At 43.8% G+C, this 22,410-nt stretch overlaps 1 protein-coding gene across 1 annotated transcript; it reads right to left on the reverse strand.

Annotated features, from left to right (window-relative positions):
* Window positions 1-2,441: 2,441 nt before the first annotated feature.
* Window positions 2,442-21,857, reverse strand: LOC135199397 (uncharacterized). Its single transcript, XM_064227390.1, has 4 exons — window positions 21,626-21,857; window positions 9,576-9,766; window positions 8,380-8,530; window positions 2,442-5,392 (listed from the first exon to the last, which is right to left on the reverse strand). Exons 1-4 carry the CDS (start codon window positions 21,696-21,698, stop codon window positions 4,236-4,238), a joined length of 1,572 nt encoding a protein of 523 aa, XP_064083460.1. The 5' UTR covers window positions 21,699-21,857; the 3' UTR covers window positions 2,442-4,235.
* Window positions 21,858-22,410: the final 553 nt, after the last annotated feature.

The raw sequence follows: 22,410 nt of genomic DNA on the forward strand, positions 1-22,410 counted from the left end.
GTGCACCTAATCTCTTAAACACTTCTTCAAACCTTGCTGCAACTGAACTGACTAAGCTACCAAGGCTACTGACCTGATTTAAAATATTCGTGTTGAACAGGTCTTGGCCAACTAAAGGGAAATCCTCCTGCCCCCCCCTGCGGTACCTTATGAGGTATCCGATCCCTAGACGTTGATGGAATGGGACTTGTGGGGCAATGGGAAGAATTCCCTCCTTGAGACCTTGGATTTGAAGACTTAGAAAGAGACTTCAGCCTAGGTTTAATATGTGTATGAACCTCTGGCACCTGCCCAGGCCTTGGCTTTGTCTCTGATTTGCCTTTAAGCAAGGTTTTACCTGAAGGTTTTCTCTTTAATTTAGGAATCACAGAGAAGGAATGCGACCTGGAAGGGGGCAATCCTCCTGTGAAACCCATGAAGGAATTGGAAGTAGAGGGAGAGGAAGAATCGGATTCACTCGAGGAAAGACCCCAGTGACCAACTAAGCTAGCCTCATTACACTGTTACCTGTACCCATATCTAGTGTAACGGGCAAATCCTCAACCACTTCAAGTGAGACTTCTTCCAAGCCAAGGTCCGGCAACTCTGTTCCATAACTGAATCTTGGATTGATTTGATAATTGGTGCTGCTACTTTTGGGTCAACGTATCCGGCAGATTTCCCGGCTGGGAAGATCAAAGCTGCCATATCTTGAGACAGAATATACGGCTTAGCCTTCCCTACGTTCCGTCCAAACCCTCCAACCCAGATCTTGAGGGTGGAGAGTGCAGCATCCTTAACAGACTGCTCCGCCTGTAATGCAAGGAATGTGTCAATATCGAGTAAATTCCTTGAACATTATGCTTATAAATGTTGATTAATTAATGTAATTTAATTTAAAGAAGTTTTTATTGTTCATTTATTTATTTATTTATTTATTTTTATTTTTTTTTTTTTATTTTTTTTTTTTTTCCACTAATACAAGTTGTGTAATATAATTTCATCACAATATGCATAGAACAAGCAGTGCGGTAACTTACCGAAGAGGTAACCTGTTGTACCAAGTCGTAGCAGGCAAAGCAGTTTTTGTGATGCCAGACTACAAAATCTGTAAGCAACAGGGGGGGGGGGGGAAACTGCGCACGGGGATGGCCCCAGGCAAACGTCATGGCCGCACGGATCTTGCAGAGTAGCATTACAGCCGGCAACCAGACACTGAGTGGCCTGTAAGTGCAATAATATATAAGAACAATTGCACAAACTTATTAGGATTATTATGATAATAACGTCATATGCCGGAGCATACCGGACTCAGAAAATATAAAACCCCTTATATATTTATATATTTACGTCCCGGGAACTGTGTAAGAAATAAAACAACCCGGAACTGTGTGACCGGGACGGCCACATGAACTCCCAAGTTCCGTGGCAAAACGAAAAGAAAAAATGAAAATTAAAATAACAAACATAATATCTCCGCCCTCGGAAGAGTAACTTCCGTAAACATAGCCCTCAACGACTACCGGAGAAGCCGGAATCTAAACCCGCCTTATGCGGAGAGGGAATGTTTTAGGCGGATGGATGTAAGTTCCGAGAGCTGAAAGAAGCAAAGCGCAACAAATCCACGGAAACCGAGGCTAAATACGCAAAGCAACCATCAACTCCGGAGGAGGTCGGCTGAGAAGCGACACCCACCAACCTAAGGTTTTGGAGGACCCTCTACACCCCCCCCCTCCGCTGATTGGGAACGGTTGTCAGCGACAACCTGAGCGAGAGGAGCACCCAATTACTGGGGGCCCCACGTGAGGGGGAGGAAGGGAGGACTGATGGGGTGACGATCATGTGACCAGCGTATCCCCGCGAAAAAAGATCACGAGGAAAACGCAGGCACAGCCTATGTAGGCTAACCGACATAACATCCAACAAATACATAGACAAAATAAAATCAATTACTTAAAGCTAAAAGAAAATCATGCTTTAACACGGGGTGGGGAAATGAAAATAAAACTTCTTAAAATATAAAACCGCTATGAAGGCCACCCGATAACGGTGGGCGCAAAAGGGGAAATCCTACTTGCCTACTGACAAAACGATAAGAAACGGCAGGCAGACGAAAAGAAAAAAGGGAAAAATATCTGAATGAAATATACCAAACTTAAAAATAAAAGGGTCGGCTCCCCGTATTTAGGGTCTTTTGATGAGGAAAAGGCTAATTGGAGGGGTTGCTGTGGTAGTGTTTAACACTCGCCCCAGTTTTATACCGACACCTTTTATATAGGTGAGCGAGTCAGAGGCTTCTGACATGTCCAATTTAGCAGTTCTCTGGTATTATAGCAATATTTTACTAGAAATAGTGCTAAAGCAGACACATTTCACTGGGCGACACGGCTTCCTCGCCCAGAAATAGATTTTTCCTACGTCAAAATCCCTTTTTTACCTCAGCTTGATTTGCCATTGAAGTTAAAAATCAGTATAAAATTTCCTTTTAGTCCACTTAGTCATATGACTTGTCTTTCTTATTCATAAATTCAGTAAAGTATGTTAAGCAAGAGAAGATCCAGTAAGGGTGGCAGTATAACTTCTGAATGTTGTGACGTGCAAGGGTATTCTGACAAAATAACCTCAGAGTTGACTTTGTGGTTGATTTGCTTTTGCAAGAGTGAAGCATTCAGTGAAGTTGTGAAATGTTCATTACTTACTGTAGAAGTGTGTTGCCTACCTATCCCATTCTGCAGCGTACGCTACCATAATTATTTTCTTATGAATGTCACTTTCACGCATTAGGAAATAGAGGAACAAACTATTACTATAAGGAGCAAGAACAAGACTTTTTAAAATTAGATTTTGTATAGGGAAGAGAGCATAAGTACCTAATTTTATTTCGAAAATTAATTTATTAAAGTATACGTTGACAACACAAGGAAACAAGCTCAAGATTAGAAATGTGGCGAGGGACTGAAGCTAGTAAAACTGGCACAACTGCATAAGGTACAGGAGTCAGGACCAGGTGCCTGCATCTTATATACCTGTGGGACCACACTTGTATGGACTGCTGTAAGGAATGAGGAATTGGCTGCATGCACTGCTAGGACTTTCTGATTTACCCACTTTTCTGGCTCATACCTCAATATACAGTTAAACAACAATGTACAGTAATATATTAAGTGAACCCTCACAAAATTTAATATTAAATTGTTCATCCAGAAAATCAGTTGTGACTGGCAAAGTAACAAAAGATAAAACTGCAACTGGGAAAATGGCCATCTAGTTATGGTAAAGGCCTGGTGGTGGACTGTATACTGAATGTAATAGGTGATGTCCCAGAGGTGCCTAAGCTCACAATCTTGGATTTTTTCTATGCCTGAAATGCATTACAAAGGCAAATGGAGAAGGGGAGCTGAAACTTGTTGTGATCAATGTGCAGGTCTGAGAAGAGGTAGATATGTCGTGTTACTTTGGAAACATGCTGGACTGTGAAGCAGAAACAGAGTAGCTGCAGCATGAATTAGGTGTTGAAAGAGGGAGAGCTGGGTTACTACTATAGACAAAAAATATAGATTTTGAGGTAATGAGCATAGAATGTTGAGATTCAAGGTTAGAATATGGTGGGGAGATTGTGTCACAAATGTGGAATTGGTGGAGATATGTGGTATGAAGAGGCGGGAAAAGATTTGCAGGGACGTGTTTATTTACTCCAGTGAAAGGGAATGTTTCAGAGAGACTGAAAAGAAGAAGAAAATTATAACTTTTATTAGGAAACACTATTTCAAGCACCACATGCGGTCAAGATGGAAAGGGGTAGTCAAGGAAATAAAAAGTGGATGCAGACTTGGTCATATGACCAAGTACTGAATGAAGCTTTTGTTGAGTATATATGATTCTTCTCACTATGTGCATTCACCACACAATGTCAGTTGTTAGTACAAAGAACGTAAAATTGAGGACACTGATTGGCTTCATATATAGAGAAAAAGCAGTACATGTTTTCATATATGCAACTTTTATATCACAGGGCACTTTAAATACTGTGTTGGCCCTCTTAGCAGCCTGCTGTTTGGCAAGGCTGCTTAAACAAGCAACAAAACTGTGTAACTGACTAGATTAAACATTTTGTCGAATTATGTCGCCTGTTTCAGAGGGCCAAACAGTATATTCATACCTTTCCAAGGTCTGTCAAATTCTGTTGTGGATCTTATATGTAAGAATATTGTTCACCTTTCCTTAAGAAGTGGCTTTTTTTGTTCAAAACTTCAAAATTAAATACTGCATGAGCTTATTACCAGTGGGTGGTCTGTCTGAGACTCGGGTTTTTCTGTAAAAGATGCATCACTTGCATCCCATTTATGGCCTTGTTCTGGATCGTTCTGACTTTGGATGACAGGGATTAGTTCCTCATTTGAACCCTCTTTTCCATCCTCATTTTTGTGGATTTGAGCTTCCAGGGGTAATTCTTCAAGGCTCTGGAAATTAGGGGTAAAGTCTTCAAGGGAATTCTTGTATTCATTCTCTGTAAGGGTTACTGCTGACTCATGTCGGCATAGGTTGCTAATGCTAAGTATGTCAGAGGGTCCTTCATTCTCAGGCCTCATAGAGTCTTGTGGCAGCATTTGATGGTAGTCAGTGAAAGGGGAAAATGTTGCTTCAGACACTGTGTCTTTGTTTTCTTCTGTGTTTAGAGAAATTTCTTGGTTTGGGGCAATTGAATTTGACTTTTCTGTGGTACTCTTCTTTTCATCTTGTTGGACATGTTCCTCAATTTCCAGATTAATCAGTGATTCATAGATTGAGTTTCCCGAAACAGTATTTTGAAATGTATTCAATTCAGAGGACTTTGCAGGTTCATAGAGGGAGTTTTCAGAATCATGGAGCAACCTCTGGCCAGCAAACCTTTCCTCAATTTCTTGTCCCACCAGTTTCATTTGGTTTTTGTACTGCTGTAGTTTCTTCAGGTCGATGTAGTCGTAGTCATGTTCCTCTTCGTCTTCTTCGGTGATCTGCTCAGGCACCATAGGACTCGAGTAATCTGAGTCCAACATCTCAGTGGAGACAGCCAGGTAATTCAAGTGATCTGGAGTTGGTGGGACTGGTGGTGGTAGATCAGAAGGTGGCTTGGGACTGCCTGGGCTGAGGGGTTTCAGGTCAATGGAGTCAGTGGACATCCTTGCTCTGATCGAGTTCTTGTGCATCATGAGATTGCGAGTAGAGGTTGTGGAGAACTTCCTTGCAGGGGTCATCTTTGATTCATTCTGCAATGTGCATAGAGATGCTGCATGATCACATTCATTTTGGCCTTTTATCATTTTCCTTGTGTCATGGAGTAGGTAGACTGAATAACACAAGAGCCCTAGGATTAAAACAACTGCTATGCATACAGGTACGTCAGTCTGCAGTTTCCCAAGAGTATTCCTGGCATCTGAAATGAGGAGCTAAATTACTCTTACAATGGTGGGTTAACATTTCCTTATCATAACTTTTGTGTAAGTAAGATTATTTTTGCTTGAATGTTTGAGAATGATCTTTATCATATGTGTTCTTTCAGTCCAGTTGTCTTTTTGTCTTTGAATGGGAGTGTGAAACTTTAAGGTCTTCAGTCTTATGGACTTATGTTTATAGTTTTCTAAATAACATATGCAGACATTTTCTTGGCAAAAATATTGAGCTATTAAAAAAAAATTTTCAAGAAGCATGAGAAATAAGAAGTACTGTATAAGTACGTACTGAAAACACTGTCATGTTTTTAAATTTAGATTACTCATAGTATATATAATATATATATGATATATATATATATATATATCGATAGATATATAGATTATATATATCTAGAAGATAGATATATCTAGATATATTTATATGTATATATATATGTATATATATATATATATATATATATCTATATCTATATATAGATATATATATAATATCTATATATATATATATATATATATATATATATATCTTATATATATATATCTATATTTATCTAGATATATATAATATATATATATATATATCTATATATTATATATATATATATTATATATATATATATTACAGTGGTCTTGCTGAAAATGCTGAATGCATTAGTTTTTTATCATAACAAAAATTAAACATTAGTGTAGCTGAGTCTGAAGATGTCCATTTGTTAAATAATTTGATTTTATTTTACAGGTATCTTAGCCTACACCATGTGATCTATACATATATTGTACTGTACTGTTAACTCCTTTCTATTTTCTGCTCTAAGGTGATGGATGCCTCTTCATCACACCACCAGCAGGAGACTCACTTGGGCATTTGGAAGACATTCTAATCTTACACAAATTTGCATTTTAAACAGTTTAAAATGGACAAAAATCACACACTATCGGTATCGCCATTGTAACTTTGAAATATCGTAACTGGTATCACCATTGTAATTGAAATACGTAACTGGTATCATCAACGTAACTTCAAGATATTGAAATTGGTTTTGCCATTGTAACTAGAAATATTGTAACTGGTATCACCATCGTAACTTTGAAATACAGTAGTACCCCAAACTTATGCGATTTGAGTTGCGCAAATTCACGATAGCATGAACTTTTCACTGGAACCTAACTAATTATAATTTTTAAAGCTTTCATGTGTAAAGTCTTCATTAAAAATGTATTATTTTTATTTTTGTACATGCATAAATATGATACAAAGGTAACACAACACATACAGTTAGTACATATACTTTTACAAGATGCGATACCCATTCACAAAATTACTGCACTTTTCAAAAATGATATCCCTCTCTCTCTAACTTGCATAATGTTTATTTGTTTTGTAGTATGATAAATAAATGATTTACCTAATAACTAATTTTCAAATATTAATGAGATTTTTAAAAGAAATGGTGATTCCCAGTCTTTTGATCCAATTCGAGAAAGGAGGCCGGGTAGTAAATGAGAGTTTGATATATGAATTGGTGGAGGGGAAGGAGTCGGAGTCGGAAGGAGTTATCATCATATATCTGACCATCATTCTTGATGGTCAGATATATGATGCTGCTGATTCAATGCTCTCTCTCTCTCTCTCTCTCTCTCTCTCTCTCTCTCTCTCTCTCTCTCTCTCTCTCTCTCTCTCTTATTGGTTGTACATATATATTTTTAATGGTAAAATGTTTAAGATGACTTTGAAATTATAATAATGATATAATCTCAAAGAGTGATACAGTACGTAATAGGATACTAATTTAAGGTTTATTAGAAGTAGGATGTTATTTATGGTATATACATTTGGTATCTGAACTTTCAAGATAGGCAGTTATAGGTGTTTTTAGAGTGGGTTCTAACTATTCACAGGGGGGCCGTTCTGGTACGCATCCCCGCGAATACGGGATGTCCACTGTACAAATGTTTTCTTTATTTTATTGAATTGTGTACCTTCGTTATGACTGACTTATGAAGTTTACCTGGTGACACAAAGAAAACTTCTTTTACTCTGTGAGGGGAAAATAACATGGCATCCAATGAATTAGGGGTAACATTAGTAAACATACTATGTAGTAGTTACTGTAACTATGTTTATGTCAACCATTTATTACTCTTTTAAGGGTAATGTATTAAACTAACTTTTAAATGAAATTACAGTAACTTTAATTTCATTTAAGTTAGTTTAATACTTAGGGAGCATGATCATGGTCATATTTAGTGTTCAAACTAGGAATTTATTAGCATTTTTAGTGACCGTTCCAAACATACGCAACCCTTCCCCTTGCACGAGAGGGTCTGGAACTTAACATCGCGTAAGTTCGGGGTTTCGGGGTATTACTGTATTGTAATTGGTATTGCCAGTGTGACTTTGAAATATCGTAACTGGAATCGCCATCATAATTGAAATATTGTAACTGGTAGGTACAGTATCACCATTGTAACTTGAAATATCGATATTGGTGTCGCCTTTGTAACTTTGAAATATTGTAACTGGTATCGCCATCGTCCATCGTAACTTCAACATATTGTAACTTGTATTGCCATTGTAACTTTGAAATATCATAACTGGTATTGCCATTATAACTTCAAAATATTGTAACTTGAATTGCCATGGTAGCTTTGAAATATCGTAACTGGTATCGGCAGCGTAACTTCGTAACATCGTAACTGGTATCGCCATCGTAACTTCGAATTGTTGTCTCTGGTATTGCCATCGTAACTTTGAAATATTGTAACTGGTATTGCCTTCGTAACTGATATCACCACCACAGCTTCAAAATATTGGAACTGTTATTGCCATCGCATCTTTGAAATATTGCAACTCAAAATATCATGTCTCAAGGACTACCTGTATCTATTTTGAGTAGTACTTCAACAGTGAAAATATCACAAAAACTTCAGAAACCTGATGTAGATCTTGCTGAATTTTTAGACTTACCTCCAATCACCTTGCTTGGATCTTCTCCAATTGCTAAGGAAATATTAGCTAAGTCGAGTACCTGAATTTCTAGTTGGTCCTCTGTGTCTTTTGAGCAGACTTCCATGACTTGGTAGCCATATCTGTTGTACGTCTGAGTTAGGGCAGAGGTCTGAAAGTGAAGGGAAATAAATGAATTGTACCGTAAAGGATTTTATTAATAGCTGCTTGTTAGGTACCTTTGCCGAAAGCTCTGTTTTGTGTTGTCCTTTCTATACCTACAGTGATACTTATACTTCTATGCAAGACCTCCATAGTGGAGGTAGTGCCATCAGTGATGTAGGCATTACTTAAGGTTCTTTGCAGCATCCCTTAGCCCCCTAGCTGTATACTGTTTCATTCCTCTTACTAGACCTTCATTTATATTCTCTTTCCTCCATCTTACTTTCCACCCTCTCCTAACAATTATTTTATTGTTATTTTCAATGCTGAACGACCTCTTAGGTTCCAGTGCTTGGTCTTTGGTGTCAATTTTTTATTTTCATTCTGTGCAAGACAATTTAACATAGTTTACATAGTTTCTATATTGGACATGAAAACTAGACCAAAGAGTAAAGGAGGAAGAGTTTGGAAGCAGACAGTGAGGCAGATAGATAGGTAGAGGTAGAAGGAAGAAGCTAAATTACAGAGAAGATAAGAACATCTTAGGCCATTTTAAGGAAGACAAAAGCTGTGGACAAAAACATGAGTGTATCGGAAGTGTTCGTCAAAAATCTCACGACTTCCTCAGTCTGATAAGTGTTCTTATGCCACTTGAAATGGTAGAAACTAGGTTTTCTTTCGTAACTTGATTTTTCCCCCATAGGGGCTAGTGCAGTCAATGCACCTCATGCGGTGCACTGTATGCACTACTTAAGGTACTTTGCAGCATCCCTTTGGCCCCCAACTGCAACCCCTTTCATTCCTTTTGCTGCTCCTTTCTCATTCTCTTTCTTACTTTCCACCCTCTCCTGAAAATTTTGATGTGGTGCAACAGGGAGGTTTTCCTTCTGTTACTCCATTAAAATCTTTCTACTCTCAATTTCGTTTTCAGTGCTGAATGACCTCATAGGTCCCAACGTTTCAAAATTCTATATTCTATTCAGTTCTTAAATTTCTTCCCCGCTGTTTGTAATGCATCTGACTCCTGTAGACGTCCTGGGGATTGATTTACTTACGCATTCTGGCCCAGGCAAACTGACGATGAATCTCAGCTCTTGCCATCCTTCCATGTTGTCAGCCTCAACAGTCTTTTCTTCATTGTCGAGGACGAGTTTGAAGGAAGCATCTTCCGAGAGTCTCGAAAAGTAAATCTTGCTTTGGCTGGGAGTCTCCGATACATTCAAGCTGATTTCAAGTACCAAGGAACCTGAAAAGATAAGATGAGATCATATGAATTAAGGCGGGGTCCGAAGCTCCTAAGAGTTCCTCCTTGCTTTTGTGTTTTGAAAATGATGTCTAAAATGGCATACAATAACTTCTTTCTCGTGGATTAGAACCACTGCCCAGTGGAACAGCTGGCCAATGCTTATCCACGGGGGAGAGGTTTGGATAATGATGGGTGCAATGGCAACCCTGACCTGGTTCTTGATACGGAAAACAAACTTTAATGCGCTCTTTATCTGCAAGGTCTTATAACAATGGATTATGTCCTACTTAAAGTTAATGACCCCGATGCCTTGAACAATGAATCTCTCTCTCTCTCTCTCTCTCTCTCTCTCTCTCTCTCTCTCTCTCTCTCTCTCTCTCTCTCTCTCTCTCTCTCTCTCTCTCTCTTCATTATTATTCTCTGTCTCAAATAATTAATAATTTCACTCTTGATGGTCAGACATATGATGTTGTGGATTCAATGCTCTCTCTCTCTCTCTCTCTCTCTCAGCAAGCACATACTAAATACTAATATGATGATACATGTAGTAAAATTGTGTCTACACGTTATACAAACCATCGGTCCTTTACATAAGGAATTACTTTCAGCGCCAGCTGGAACTTGGTCGTAAGATTCTATAACAAGGTAGTTAGGCAGTAACTGCTTGTCCGATGGTCAGGAGTCCTGCCCAACTGGATATAAACATTCCACTTTGCCTTCGACTGCAGTCGGGTGCAGACGTGTTGTTTACCTCTCTGTCCGCCTCTGTCGTGAGACTGTTCTATGTTGTTTTGTCTATTTTGTCTGATTTTGAGATTTTGACATGCAAACCCATGAGTCAGATAAGCCCTTATGGACCCCATCCAACCGGAGAATGTCCTGGAGTGGGGTTAGAAAGTTTGGTGTATTTCGTTCTAGCAAAGAAGTGGATCCTCACACCCTTTACGTAAGGTGCCGGGGGCATGATTGTAATAAGGATTTAACTTGTGAACTTGTATCTCCTGGTCGAAGGAGCAGTGGGGGAGATACGAGAGGAGGAAGAAGCCACATAAGTCAGCCAAGGCGTCGTTGGAAAGCTCTCCCTCGACACTGCTGGTTACAGACACGTTGTCTTCTTTCCTTCCCCCTCGAAAGCCTCCTTGCATGGCTCTCTCTCCTTCGGGGGATATGTCTCTCTCCTCCTCTTCACTCGATCTGTTGAGTGCAGAGGAAGGAGGGAGACATGCCGAACTGGAGTTGTACTCGGGAACTTCTGTCTGCCTGGGAGGGGTGATTCTTCCCCCTCTGAGTGAACAGGAACTCCCCCCATATACCCGACTGTTCCGTCTTCCTCAGGTTTGTCTGCCTCCGCGGGTGGGATCTGCAGCAGGTATGGCGATTGCTAGTCTTCCTGCCACTCCGAACATCCAGGGACTCCTACAACATCTAGCTCAAGTCACAGTAACACGTGGTGGAGTCGAGGATGACCACAACAGTTTCTACACTGGGGTACGCAGCACCACCTCACCTGGTCTACACCCAGCATGTGATGATGGTTATCCCCACTGCTGTGGTGCAGGCACCAGTGCCACACGTATCCAAGGTGGAGTATTACCCTCCTCCTCCTCCCCCAGGTTTTGCTGTCCTTGCTCCTCCACCTGATTTTGAGTGCCCCAAGAGCTCGCCCCTGAACCTACCTCCTGTTGCTGTCGTCTGCCTGCTGCCCCTGTTCTTGTCCGTGGAAGTGCTGCTGCTCCTTCAGGTCCTCCTTCCTAGGTGGAGCTTGTCCCCGCTGCTTCAGCAGCTGCCCCAGCTCCGTCCTGGATGGGAGACCTGTCTGCTGTTCTGAGGAAGCTGGCGAAGAATAAGTCAAAGAGGAAAGTGTTGTCGTCGTCTTCTTCGTCTTCGTCGTCATCGTCTACCGCCGCCTCCCCTTCTACTATCAAGGGCTCCCAGAAGAGGAAGAAGAAGGTGGTTTCGCCCCCACCCCTAAGAAGTCTAGTACAGAGACTTCTAAGGGTCTGTCTCATCGTCTCGGTGAGACAGGTGGGCCTCCACTGGTCCTTCCATTTCTTCGGGAATGGGGCCCGTCTCTCCTTCCTCAGGGAAGAGAAAGACGGGGACCGTGGAGGTACCAGCCACTGCTGGTATCTCTGCTCCTGGCTGGTGACCGTGCAGCCAGAGTCCAGGCTGCTGAGTAGGCTCACTGCCAGGACCCAGGCACGGAGCGGAAGGATGGTAAGAGTTGCCCAGTACCCCGGGTTGACATGTCAGTCCCACCTGACTGTACACGAGGCGAGGCTGGGAGGAGGTCTCCCAGGTCCTTGGGAACAGCTCCGGCTGCTTCTGGGACCATGCCGTGTCATGAGGACGATGCTCGCTCTCACCGCGTTAGTGGACGCTACCAGTCACCCGACGGTCCACACGGCTGGTAGCAGCTCCCCTGACGCAAGAGACCTACACTACCATCCTCAGTCCTGCGCTTCTCCACAGGGAGATCACTGGTCCAGACCTGCAGCCTGGTCACCACCGCGGGTTGGTGATCGCCTGCAGTCCTCCCAGCCTACCGGTTCTGCTGGTAGGCAGGGTGGGAGCGTCAGGTCTACCTCACCTGTCCCTTCAACATCCTCGGGATACACTGGGAGGAGCAAGGCGAACAGGAGTGACTATGAGGAGTGCACTCCTTACAGTCCAGCCACGAAAGCCTATGTGCCTGGTTCAGTTTTAGGATCGGACGGGTTGTACGCTCAAGTGGTTAGAGGAGACCAAGGGGGGTCTGGTGAGGTTCTTCCTGCTGAAGGAAGAGTGTCTCAGGAGGGACTCTGCCTGGATGGATCTGACTGTCTGTTACCTCAATACGCAGTCACTCCTGAGACACAGGTCATTGGGCTGATCCATCAGCACAATGACCTCGAGGAAGGATTGGTGGTTGCCCCCTCTGACCGTCCATCTAGGTTGGAGTCGTTCTGGGGTCCTAAGAAGGAACCTAGAGCGTCTGTAGGGCTACCCTGGTCTTCCCTGGCTGACAGTGTGCTGGACCAGGAAGCTTCACTTAGGGCCAGCAGCCAAACAAGCGGCTTTCCCCTCCTCTGCCTCGCCAGCAGCGCTTCTATGCGCCTTTGTCAGACCCGTTGCCGACCAAGCAGGTTGACCCAGAGTTAGCTTGTCTAACTCCAGGATTACCTCTGCATCACGTGCTGTCAGAGAACCTTTGGGTCTCGCAGCACGAGGTAATGGCCCTGGAATCCACTGCCATGGCAGCCTTCCATGCCGTCTCCTGGCTGGATCTGTGGTCCCTCACGGTATCCAGAGTTGCAGCTTCCTCGGGATCTATAGTTCCTGGGGAAGACTCTGCTTTTGGGAGACTGCCAGTCTGGAGGTAGGGTGGTTTCCTACCTGGCCCATCAGACTGCTACCCTGTGGGCCAACCTGGTACTGAGGAGGAGGGACACAGACCTGCATCACATATCCAGGGTGGCTGGTGTAGAGGCAACGATGTGTCTAAGGAATGGACTGTTGCTGGGTTCTTCCTCTCTCTTCCCTAGAGAGATGGTGGACGCTGCGGTGGAAAAGTGAAAAGCTGAGGACAGCGATCGCTTAGTACACCAGGCAGTTGTGGAGACTTCTGGGCAGTCTCGTTCAACTACGGCTAAGCCGCAGTGCTTAGCTAGCTCTTCCTCCACTCCTAAGACGTCAGTATCATCAAGGGTAGCGCGTGGAAAGACCCAGCCTTCCTCTTTCGCTTCGAGAGGTGAGCATCAGCCCCCCCTCTCAGCCTTCCTCCTCTCGCGGGAAGGGGGTTAAGCAAAAGGGGAAGAGGGAAACGCTAGGGACGGCATTCCCCCTCACCTGCTGCCGGAAGTGGGGGCTGCCTGGCAAGCCACTGGGCAACTTGGCAGTGCTATGGAGCCGAGACCCGGGTAGTGGATGTCCTTTGGGAGAGATATCTACTTCCCTTTGAGTCGAGGCCACCCCTCACTTCACACCTGGTCTATCTCCAAACATACGTTCCCGGTTCAGCCAGGGACGTAGCACTGAAACAAGAAGTGCAGACAATGCTGAGCAAAGGAGCTGTGGAAATCGTACAAGAACTGTCACCGGGGTTCTACAGCCAACTTTTCCTGGTGGAGTAGTCTACGGGGGGCTGGAGACCGGTGATAGATCTCTCTCCCTTGAACCGATTCGTTCGCCAGACTCGGTTCACAATAGAAACGTCGCGCTCAGTGCTTGATTCCATCAGTGAGAACGATTTCCAGCTTTCGATGGACCTGAAGGATGCGTATTTCCAAGTACCTATCCATTAGTCCTCCAGGAAGTACCTGCGATGGAGACTAAAGAAGTGTTGGTCACAGGTGCGGGATCCGCAATCCTTCCTGTTTCCTCTTGCAGAGGAAGTAAGGGAGGACTTAGCCTGGTGGCTAGACGAAGGAACCTCTTAATAGGAGTGCCGTTATGAACTCCCCCTCCGGAGATGCTTTGGTTCTCAGATGCATCGACCGAGGGTTGGGGCGCACACTTGGAAGAGTTGCTGGTTTCAGGAGTGTGGAACCAACATGACAGGCACCTTCACATCAACGTTCTGGAACCCAAGGCAACGTTTCTTGCACTCCAAGAATTCGGGGAACAAGTGATGGAACACTCGGTGGTGCTGATGAGCAACAACACCACGGTAGTGGCATACATCAACAAACGGGACATTACATCAGTTGACAATGCAGGTGCAAAAGTAGGCAGTAGCTCATTCATTAGAGCTGTCGGCCAGGTACATTCCAGGCAAGAGAAATGTAGTGGTAGACAAGCTCAGCTGCCAAAATCAGGTGATTCTGACAGAATGGTCTCTACACCCAGACGTGGTGGAAAGGCCGTTCGACCTGTGGGGGCGTCCATTAGTGGATCTGTTCACCACCCGGCACAACAGAAAACTCCCGGTTTTCTTCTCTGTTGTGCTGGACCCATGGGCAGCTGCAGAGAATGTGTTCCAACACCCATGGGACAACCTCATAGTGTACGCCTTTCCCTCATTTTGTCTGATTCGCCAGGTGATCAGCAGGGTGCTGGTCACCAGCAATCTTCGGATGATTCTGATGGCACCCAAATAGCCTCAGGCCGTTTGGTATCCAGACCTACTGGCTCTTCTCTCGGAGGCACTGCAAGAGATTCTCCCATGGCACAACCTGCTATGTCAACTGCACGTGGAACGGTACCACCAGGCAGTACATTCCCTGTGTCTTCACGGCTGCCGGTTATCCACCATCTCTTGCGAGCGAGAGGGTTTTCTCACCAAGCAGCAACAGATATGGCTGGATACCTTAGACAGTCTTCTGCAGCAGTATACGAGGGAAAGTGGTTCATCTTCTGTGGTTGGTGTTGTGGACAGGGTCTCTCTCAACTCAGCCACTCTTCAACAGGTAGCAGATTTCCTGGTCTTTCTTCGCCGAGAGAAGCCCCTCTCCCCATCTGTGGTTAAAGGCTACAGAGCTGCCTTGGTTCTAGTCCTTAAGCTGCAAGGAGTGGATATTTCCTCTTCCATGAAAATATCTCTCCTAATGAGGAACTTTGATGGGTCTTGCCCACCCAGGGAACTCAGGCTCCCTGAGTGGGACGTGACTCTTTTCTTAGGGAGTTTGACTCGTAGACTTTACGAGCCTCTCCGGGAGTCGTCAGACAGGGATCTGACCCTAAAGACCATCTTTCTGCTGGCCCTGGCATCGGCGAAGAGAGTAGGGGAACTTCTTGGTCTTTCCTTCAACGTCAAACACTTGAGGGGATGGGGATCGGTTCCGCTCGATTTTGCCCTGGATTTCGTAGTGAAGACTCAGAACACTTTGGTCCCTGACGCCAGGTTCGAGTCCTTCACAATCCCCTCCCTTGAAGACTTTACAGGTAATGATGTGGAAGAGATACTACTTTGTCTTGTTAGGGTGCTATCTGAAGAGAACTCGAGTGTTGATGCCTCTTCGTTAGCACCAGGGTGACCAAGAAAGAAGTGTCCAAGAACACTATTTCTTTCTGGCTTCGTGAGGTAATCAGGAAAGCATACAACTCTGAAAGGAGTATCGACACTAGTACCTTTCGTCTGAGCCCACGAAGTTAAAGGTATTGGTCCTACCCTTGCATTCCGCAAGAACTTGTCAGTTGCACAGGTGAAAGCAGGGTTGTGGTCCAACCAGACCACCTTCACTTCCTTCTCTCTTCGGGATATTACCATAGGTCTTTGGACACTTTCCTTGGGACTGTGGTGCCTGCTCAACAAGTTGTGTAGCTTACCCAGCTCCTTTACAGGACAAGGTAGCATTTCGTCCTTGTGATATCGCATGAATGGAGAGTGAATGAGAGTGTAACTGGCTCCTCTTCCTCTTACTTTCTTCCCTTTCTCTGCGAGCAGAGGGTAGCGGTCGTCACAACGCTGGCCAGGACGACGATGCAGGTAAGCTACCTAACCGAGCTCCATTCTATCCCGTTCATTAGGGATAGAAGCATTTATTCATCCCTTCCCTAACGAGGGGGAAGTGGACAGCAGTGAGAGACAAACCCAATGCTTTACATTTGGCCTCTTACTTATGACTTGAAGTTCTTGCTTGCTATTCATAAGAGGTACACATGCCTCTCTCTTATGAACTGGTCCAGAGGTCTGACCATTGATCTTGCAGTGATCTCACTCCGATCAGTTGGACATAGGCTAGGTTCCCCCCCTCCCCATTGCTCTTACGACCTGGGAGGGAACCTAGGTTGGGCGAACACCAGTCTGTTCACAAGACTCAGATTCCTCCCACCAATGAATGAATCTTTCTTAAGTAAAGGACCGATGGTTTGTATAACATGTAGGAACAAATCACAATTTTCAAAAGTAAATTGTATTTTTCCTAACTATACAAACCTGAGGTCCTTTACATATAGGCCCACCCCATGCCACCCCTCACTCTGTTCCTGGGCCTAAAGCAAAGTGGAATGTTTATATTCAGTCAGGTAGGACTCCTGACCATCAAACAAGCAGTTACTGCCTAACTACCTTGTTATAGAATCTTACGACCGAGTTCCAGCTGGCGCTGAAAGTAATTCATTATGTAAAGGACCTCAGGTTTGTATAGTTAGGTAAAATACAATTTACTTTCAAAAATTGTGATATTATTTTATAGTTCCAGCAAATCACTGAACATCAGCTGCTGGTCTTCTCCTCATGTCAGCTTCTTAGGTTTGCCCTTCAGGACATCAGTCAAAGGGCAAATGGTGCGGGCAATGTCCGGGACAAACCTTTGGTAATAATTCACTATCCCGATGAATTCTTGGAGGGCTTTGACGGTTGTCGGTGTTGGGAACTTCTCCACTGCAGCCACCTTTGACGCCATGGGACGAACTCCTGCTGCTGTAATTTCGTGGCCCAGGAAATCCACCTTTTCGGCACCGAATGTGCATTTGTCAAAACGGACAAGTCCATTCTCCTGTAGGCGTGTGAGGACGGCCCAGATGTGGTTCAGGTGCTCCTCCGGCAATTTGGAAAAGATAATATCGTCCATGTAGCAGACTCAGAAGGGTAAGTCACCGATGATGCTGTTCATGAGGCATTGAAAGGTGGCCCCAGCGTTCCGCAGGCTGAAGGTGGAGAAGGCCTGAACACGAAGGATCCGAAGGATGTGATGATCGCCGTCTTCGTAATATCAACGGGATAGACAGGGACTTGAAAATACGACTTTAATAAGTCGATCTTGAAGAGGACCTTGGCACCGTGGAGGGGCCCAGTGAGGTCCTGCATGTTTGGTAGGGAGTAGCTGTTGGGTGTGGTGACGAGCTTCAGGCACCAGTAGTCACCACAGGGCCTCCACGTACTGTCTGCCTTCTTCACCATGTGGAGGAGGGATGCCCACGGACTCGCTGCCTTTTTACAGATCCCCGTTGTCTCCATTTCTTTGAACGCGGTCTTGGCTTCCTGGAGGAGCTTCGGCGGTAGGCGGTGGAACTTGGCGTATGTCAGGGGCTCTTGGTCTCAATATGGTGGAAGACACCATGCTTGGGCGTGGCCCCAGCCACCTGGCGAAGCTCAGGGCAGAAGACGTCTGGAAACTCCTGGAGAAGGGAGGCGTATCTGTGGTGGGGAAGGACGAAGCTGATGGTGGGCACCCTTGGTCCTTTGACGAATGGGTGGGAGAGGCAGGTCTCGGTATCGAGAAGGCGCTGGCAGGCCACGTCCACCAAGAGGCCATGGTGGGCAAGGAAATCTGCCCCCAGGAAAGGGGTCCGTATGTCGGCGAGGATGAAGGGCCAGGTGTAGGTCCAGCCCAGGAACACAATGGTCTGGGCCCTAGTGCCATAGGTGCGGATGGGCATTCCATTTGCAGTTACGAAGGCGGTTGGGTCGTCGGGGGTGCGGCTGCGATCCTCTGCAGATGAAGGGAACACCGACTGCATGGCACCAGTGTCAACCAGCATCCTGAGGCCGGAGATGCTGTCCTGGATGTAGAAGCCCCTGGGTTGGGACTTCATTACTGCCGCTGCCATGGGGGCTTGTTTGCTGCCAAACTGGCGGTGGAAGCAGTACCACCCGATGTCTGGGAGGGGCTTCGGCGATCGCTGGTATGCTGCACCAACCATGTCCTCCTTATGTAGGCTGTTGGCTGACAGAGGAAAGGAGTTTTGCCGCTTGGGCGGCGGTAAACAGCGTGAAAGCCCTCTGCACCAGACTTTCCATCTCCATGGAGGATGCTCACCTTCTGCCTTTGTCCTTGGTGGTCCACCTCTGGCAGGAGGACCAGGTCCTGGAGCTGGTGCCAGGCCAGTCTGGGATTCGAGATGGTCATGGGGTTGACCACGAGGTCAAAAATTTGGGTGGCTCACTGGGAAACTAGGAGGGAGAAGACCTGGATGAGCTCCCTCTTCAGGGCAGCTCCCCGGGATGGCTGCGCATCCATGGGGTGAGGCATTTGAAGGCATTCACTGTGAGGGTTCCGGCGATGAGGTCCTCCTTGGTGCTTTCCCAGGTGATGTCGTGGATCCGGAACTGTATTTCTGCCCGTTGCAGCCATGTTGCGACGTCCTCACTGCAGAAGGGTGTCAGCTTGATGTGGTTGGGCTCCGACGGTGTGGTCGTCCAGGGCACAGGCGCGGGCATCAAGGAGGACTCAAGCACGAAGAAGGATCGTCTCGCAGATCGCGGGGCTGAGGTGGACACAGAGGAGTTGAGTGAATGTGCTAAACTCTCTATCGTCTTGTTAGACTCACGCTTATGGTCGACGAGAAGTTGTGAATGGCAGGCCAAACCGCAACACTGAACGCCAAAATACTTCTGTGAAGAAATGCCGTTGCGAGTTCGCTAATGGCATTGAGGAGTACCAGAGAACCAAGACTAGGGTTGTATGGGTCCGTTAAAGGTTCTCTGAAGGTGAGCGATGGGAATTAATCCCTTAATGGCAAAGCCAGAACCACTTGGGTCACCTACTTCTGGGTCACCAATTGTGAGGACTGAGCAATACAAGGAGAGCGAGCGAACTAATTTTATTTGGCAAATGAGGCTGTACATTAGGCGGTGTGCGGACGGAAGCGTAGTGTTCGTCACACACGTACGAACAAACATAAACATAAAGGGACAGGGCCCCGCTGTGAATGTGTTTCTCCACAGACAAAAATGCATGAATAATATTACATAGAGGGAACGGATTCCCGACATACATACTCAAAAGAAAGGGCGTAAAATGCTCTACATGTTAGTTCCTGGGAGAAAAGAGAGAACATATATACCTATATATATATACAGATTTTTACAATGGAAGGGCGAACATTCGCCCGAATGTCATCTTTACAGTTTCGTGTCTTGTTTTATTATTTTTTTTCCTTTTTCAAAGATTCGTTCAGTGCTCAAAGTTTGACAAGAATTATTTTTCCTCCAGCAGAACCAAAGTTAGACTATATATATACATGTAGTCATTTCAGTGCTGCCAACCTGCAAGATAATCATCTTACAGGACATCCTTTAAGGGTGTACCAGTGGTGACTCGTGATACATTATCTATTTAAAATTTGATTTGATGTGTTAATTGTACAGACAAGAATTATATAAAGAATTTAATATCTGACATTTAAGATTAAATTTTGTGGTTGAATTATAAGAAATAAATTTGTATTAATTAAAGCATTTGTTATTGCAAACATTAAATTTGTCTCTACGAAGAACTAAGAATCAGAAGGGGAGATTCAATTGGAGATCAGCAACATTGGGTTTGGTCAGTTCTTGGACAGGTGACCAGCATTGTAAATAGATGCCGTCAGCACTGAGTAGGGGTAGCAGTCTCATTCCCCTAAAATGACAATGCCTAATAGACACTTACAACACTAGGGTTAACAGTAAGACCAAGGAAATAACATTTGATATTACGATTTTTTTTTTTTTTTATCTCGGCCGGTCTTGTAACACCAGTGAGGACAACTCTTCTCACGCTTATCCTGCGGCAATCGGAACACTATTTTTTTTTTCCATCCGCCTGTGGTGTTTATGTATGGTAACACTGCGTCCCGGGCTTTAAATAGTTACGCTATGTGTAAGTTTTAGGTAAATAAAAGGATATCTGGGTGTACATTTGCAACTGAAGAGTGTTTTAATAATTTACTGTATGCGAATTACACCGTTAATATCCGAAATAGGTTATTGTTATTATTGTTGAATGTAAGCTGAATGTAACTATCTAAAGCCCGGGACGCAGTGTTACCATACGCAAACACCACAGGCGGATGGACAGATGAAAAAAAAAACTAATATAGACACTACTCTCACTTCTGTTAAAAGGAATATCATTGAATCTTGTTTCATCAAGTCAAATAATGGAAGCGTTCTAATTGTAAGTCTTGGTTTGTTTAAACTCGATGCCTTCATGATTACAAGAAAGTTGTAGGTAAATATAAGCAACAAAATAAATATAATCAGTTATATAAATATTTTTGTATGGCTAAGCTTTCGTTTCTCTCATGGTTAAATGTGTGGTTTTAGTTTGTGACCGTGTGGTCTTCGATTATCTTGGATTATCTCTATGATTTTTACCCTTTGCACAATTAACCATCCGGTATTCTTAATCTTTTTGTTTACCTTCTAACTTCCTTTTCAACTGTCTTTCATTTGTGCCTCGACAATCCCTCAATAAAGGCAAAAGCAACTGGCTTTCTTATCATTTTCCTGTGGTATTCGCTTATTACTTACAAAACCTTCCAGTTATTGAGAGGCAAAAAAGAGAAAAAATGCAAGAAAAATTTACACATTTCGCAGTGGGACACAAAACCAATTACAGTAAATAGACAAGAAACAGATAGATGGTACCTACTATATTTTAGCTCACTGACCCTCGATTCCTCCCCCTTTCCCATAACCCCCTCGTGGGCTTAAATCAGGGATCTGAAGCAGCGAGAAATGCATACCTAAGAGATTTCATCCTGTCAAAGATGGTATTCTGGATAATCAACGGAAATCCCGGAGGTGCAGGGAGATTTTTCAACTTCTGACTACTTTATTTTTTCTAGATATTTGTGGCCATTTGTAATAGTAGATATCCTTAGAAATGTCATTATTTATTTTTGGCATTTCAGAGATATAAATATGATAAGTTGGAGAAATTAACTGTGATAATGGTGTAGGTAGGTACTTCTCCAAATTATATGTTCACTCCGGGTTTTACTTTAAAAAACAAAAAACAAAACTCCATTAAAATTTTAAAATATATATTAATTCAAAACATTTTTTTCGTACATATATTCATTTATATTCTCTAGCCTGTGAATTGCAATAGGCCTATTCATAAACTGGTTACAACCACCATTTTCCGTAATTTCTTCGTACCTAAAAAGTATTGCGATACATTACCTTTCCTGCTATTTTACGTATTCCTCTCGCACAATTTTACTAACCTGCAACAGTGTCCATCCAGAAGTCAGCACATATCGCCAGCAGAAGCCATGTCAGCGCTGCGCTCGTCAGCATGACAGTGAAATAGGTCTGTGAATCGCTTCTCAGATTTATGATAGGCCTATGTAGGATCAACCTAGCGGCGAAAGCCTCTGTGCTATGCAATGACTAAAGGACCTCTGTAAATGTAAATGCCAAATCCCATCCTATTATCCTCTCGCTCTTTTCTCAAACTGTATCAAAACAGGATGTCCTGTGGTCTCGTGAGAACGCACAAAGGTTCAGGTTGGGTTCTTTCGCTTATGCTCAGCTTTCTCCATAAACCTGCACCAAGTTCGGAATGTAAAGTAAATATGAAATACTTTGGCGTTTTCTTCCAAATATTATTGATGATGATGATGATTGTGGCAGTTGTAAATTTGCTCTTTACATCATGGCAAATAAGGCTGGCTTGAAAGTGATGAAATATGGTTGGTACATTATGGCTGAAGACGATAAATTTGGTAGTAAGTATATTTATTTTTAATAGACAGTGACATATTTGTAAATCAAAATTAAACGCAGATATTTTGATTTTTCTATATTTAATTTACGAGAAATTTACACTTACAAGGTGATGAGGTTGGGTTCATGTGCAATGCAACAACAAAATGAATAAACTAAAGCAATAATGGCTTAACATTTAAGAGAAATATATCTACTTTCAAAGATGTGTTTACATGAACACACACACATATATGTGTGTGTATATATATATATATAATATATATATATATATAATTATATA

This window comes from Macrobrachium nipponense, chromosome 25 (genome assembly GCF_015104395.2).
Source record: "Macrobrachium nipponense isolate FS-2020 chromosome 25, ASM1510439v2, whole genome shotgun sequence".
Taxonomy (NCBI): Eukaryota; Metazoa; Arthropoda; class Malacostraca; order Decapoda; family Palaemonidae; genus Macrobrachium; species Macrobrachium nipponense.

Excerpts from the sequence above, each read along its gene's own strand:
- LOC135199397 (XM_064227390.1), bottom strand. The coding sequence starts at position 21,698 with ATGCTGACGAGCGCAGCGCTGACATGGCTTCTGCTGGCGATATGTGCT. Across the intron at positions 9,767-21,625 it reads CTGGATGGACACTGTTGCAG|GTTCCTTGGTACTTGAAATC; the intron begins GTTAGTAAAATT and ends TTATCTTTTCAG. Across the intron at positions 5,393-8,379 it reads TCCAAGCAAGGTGATTGGAG|ATGCCAGGAATACTCTTGGG; the intron begins GTAAGTCTAAAA and ends TCCTCATTTCAG.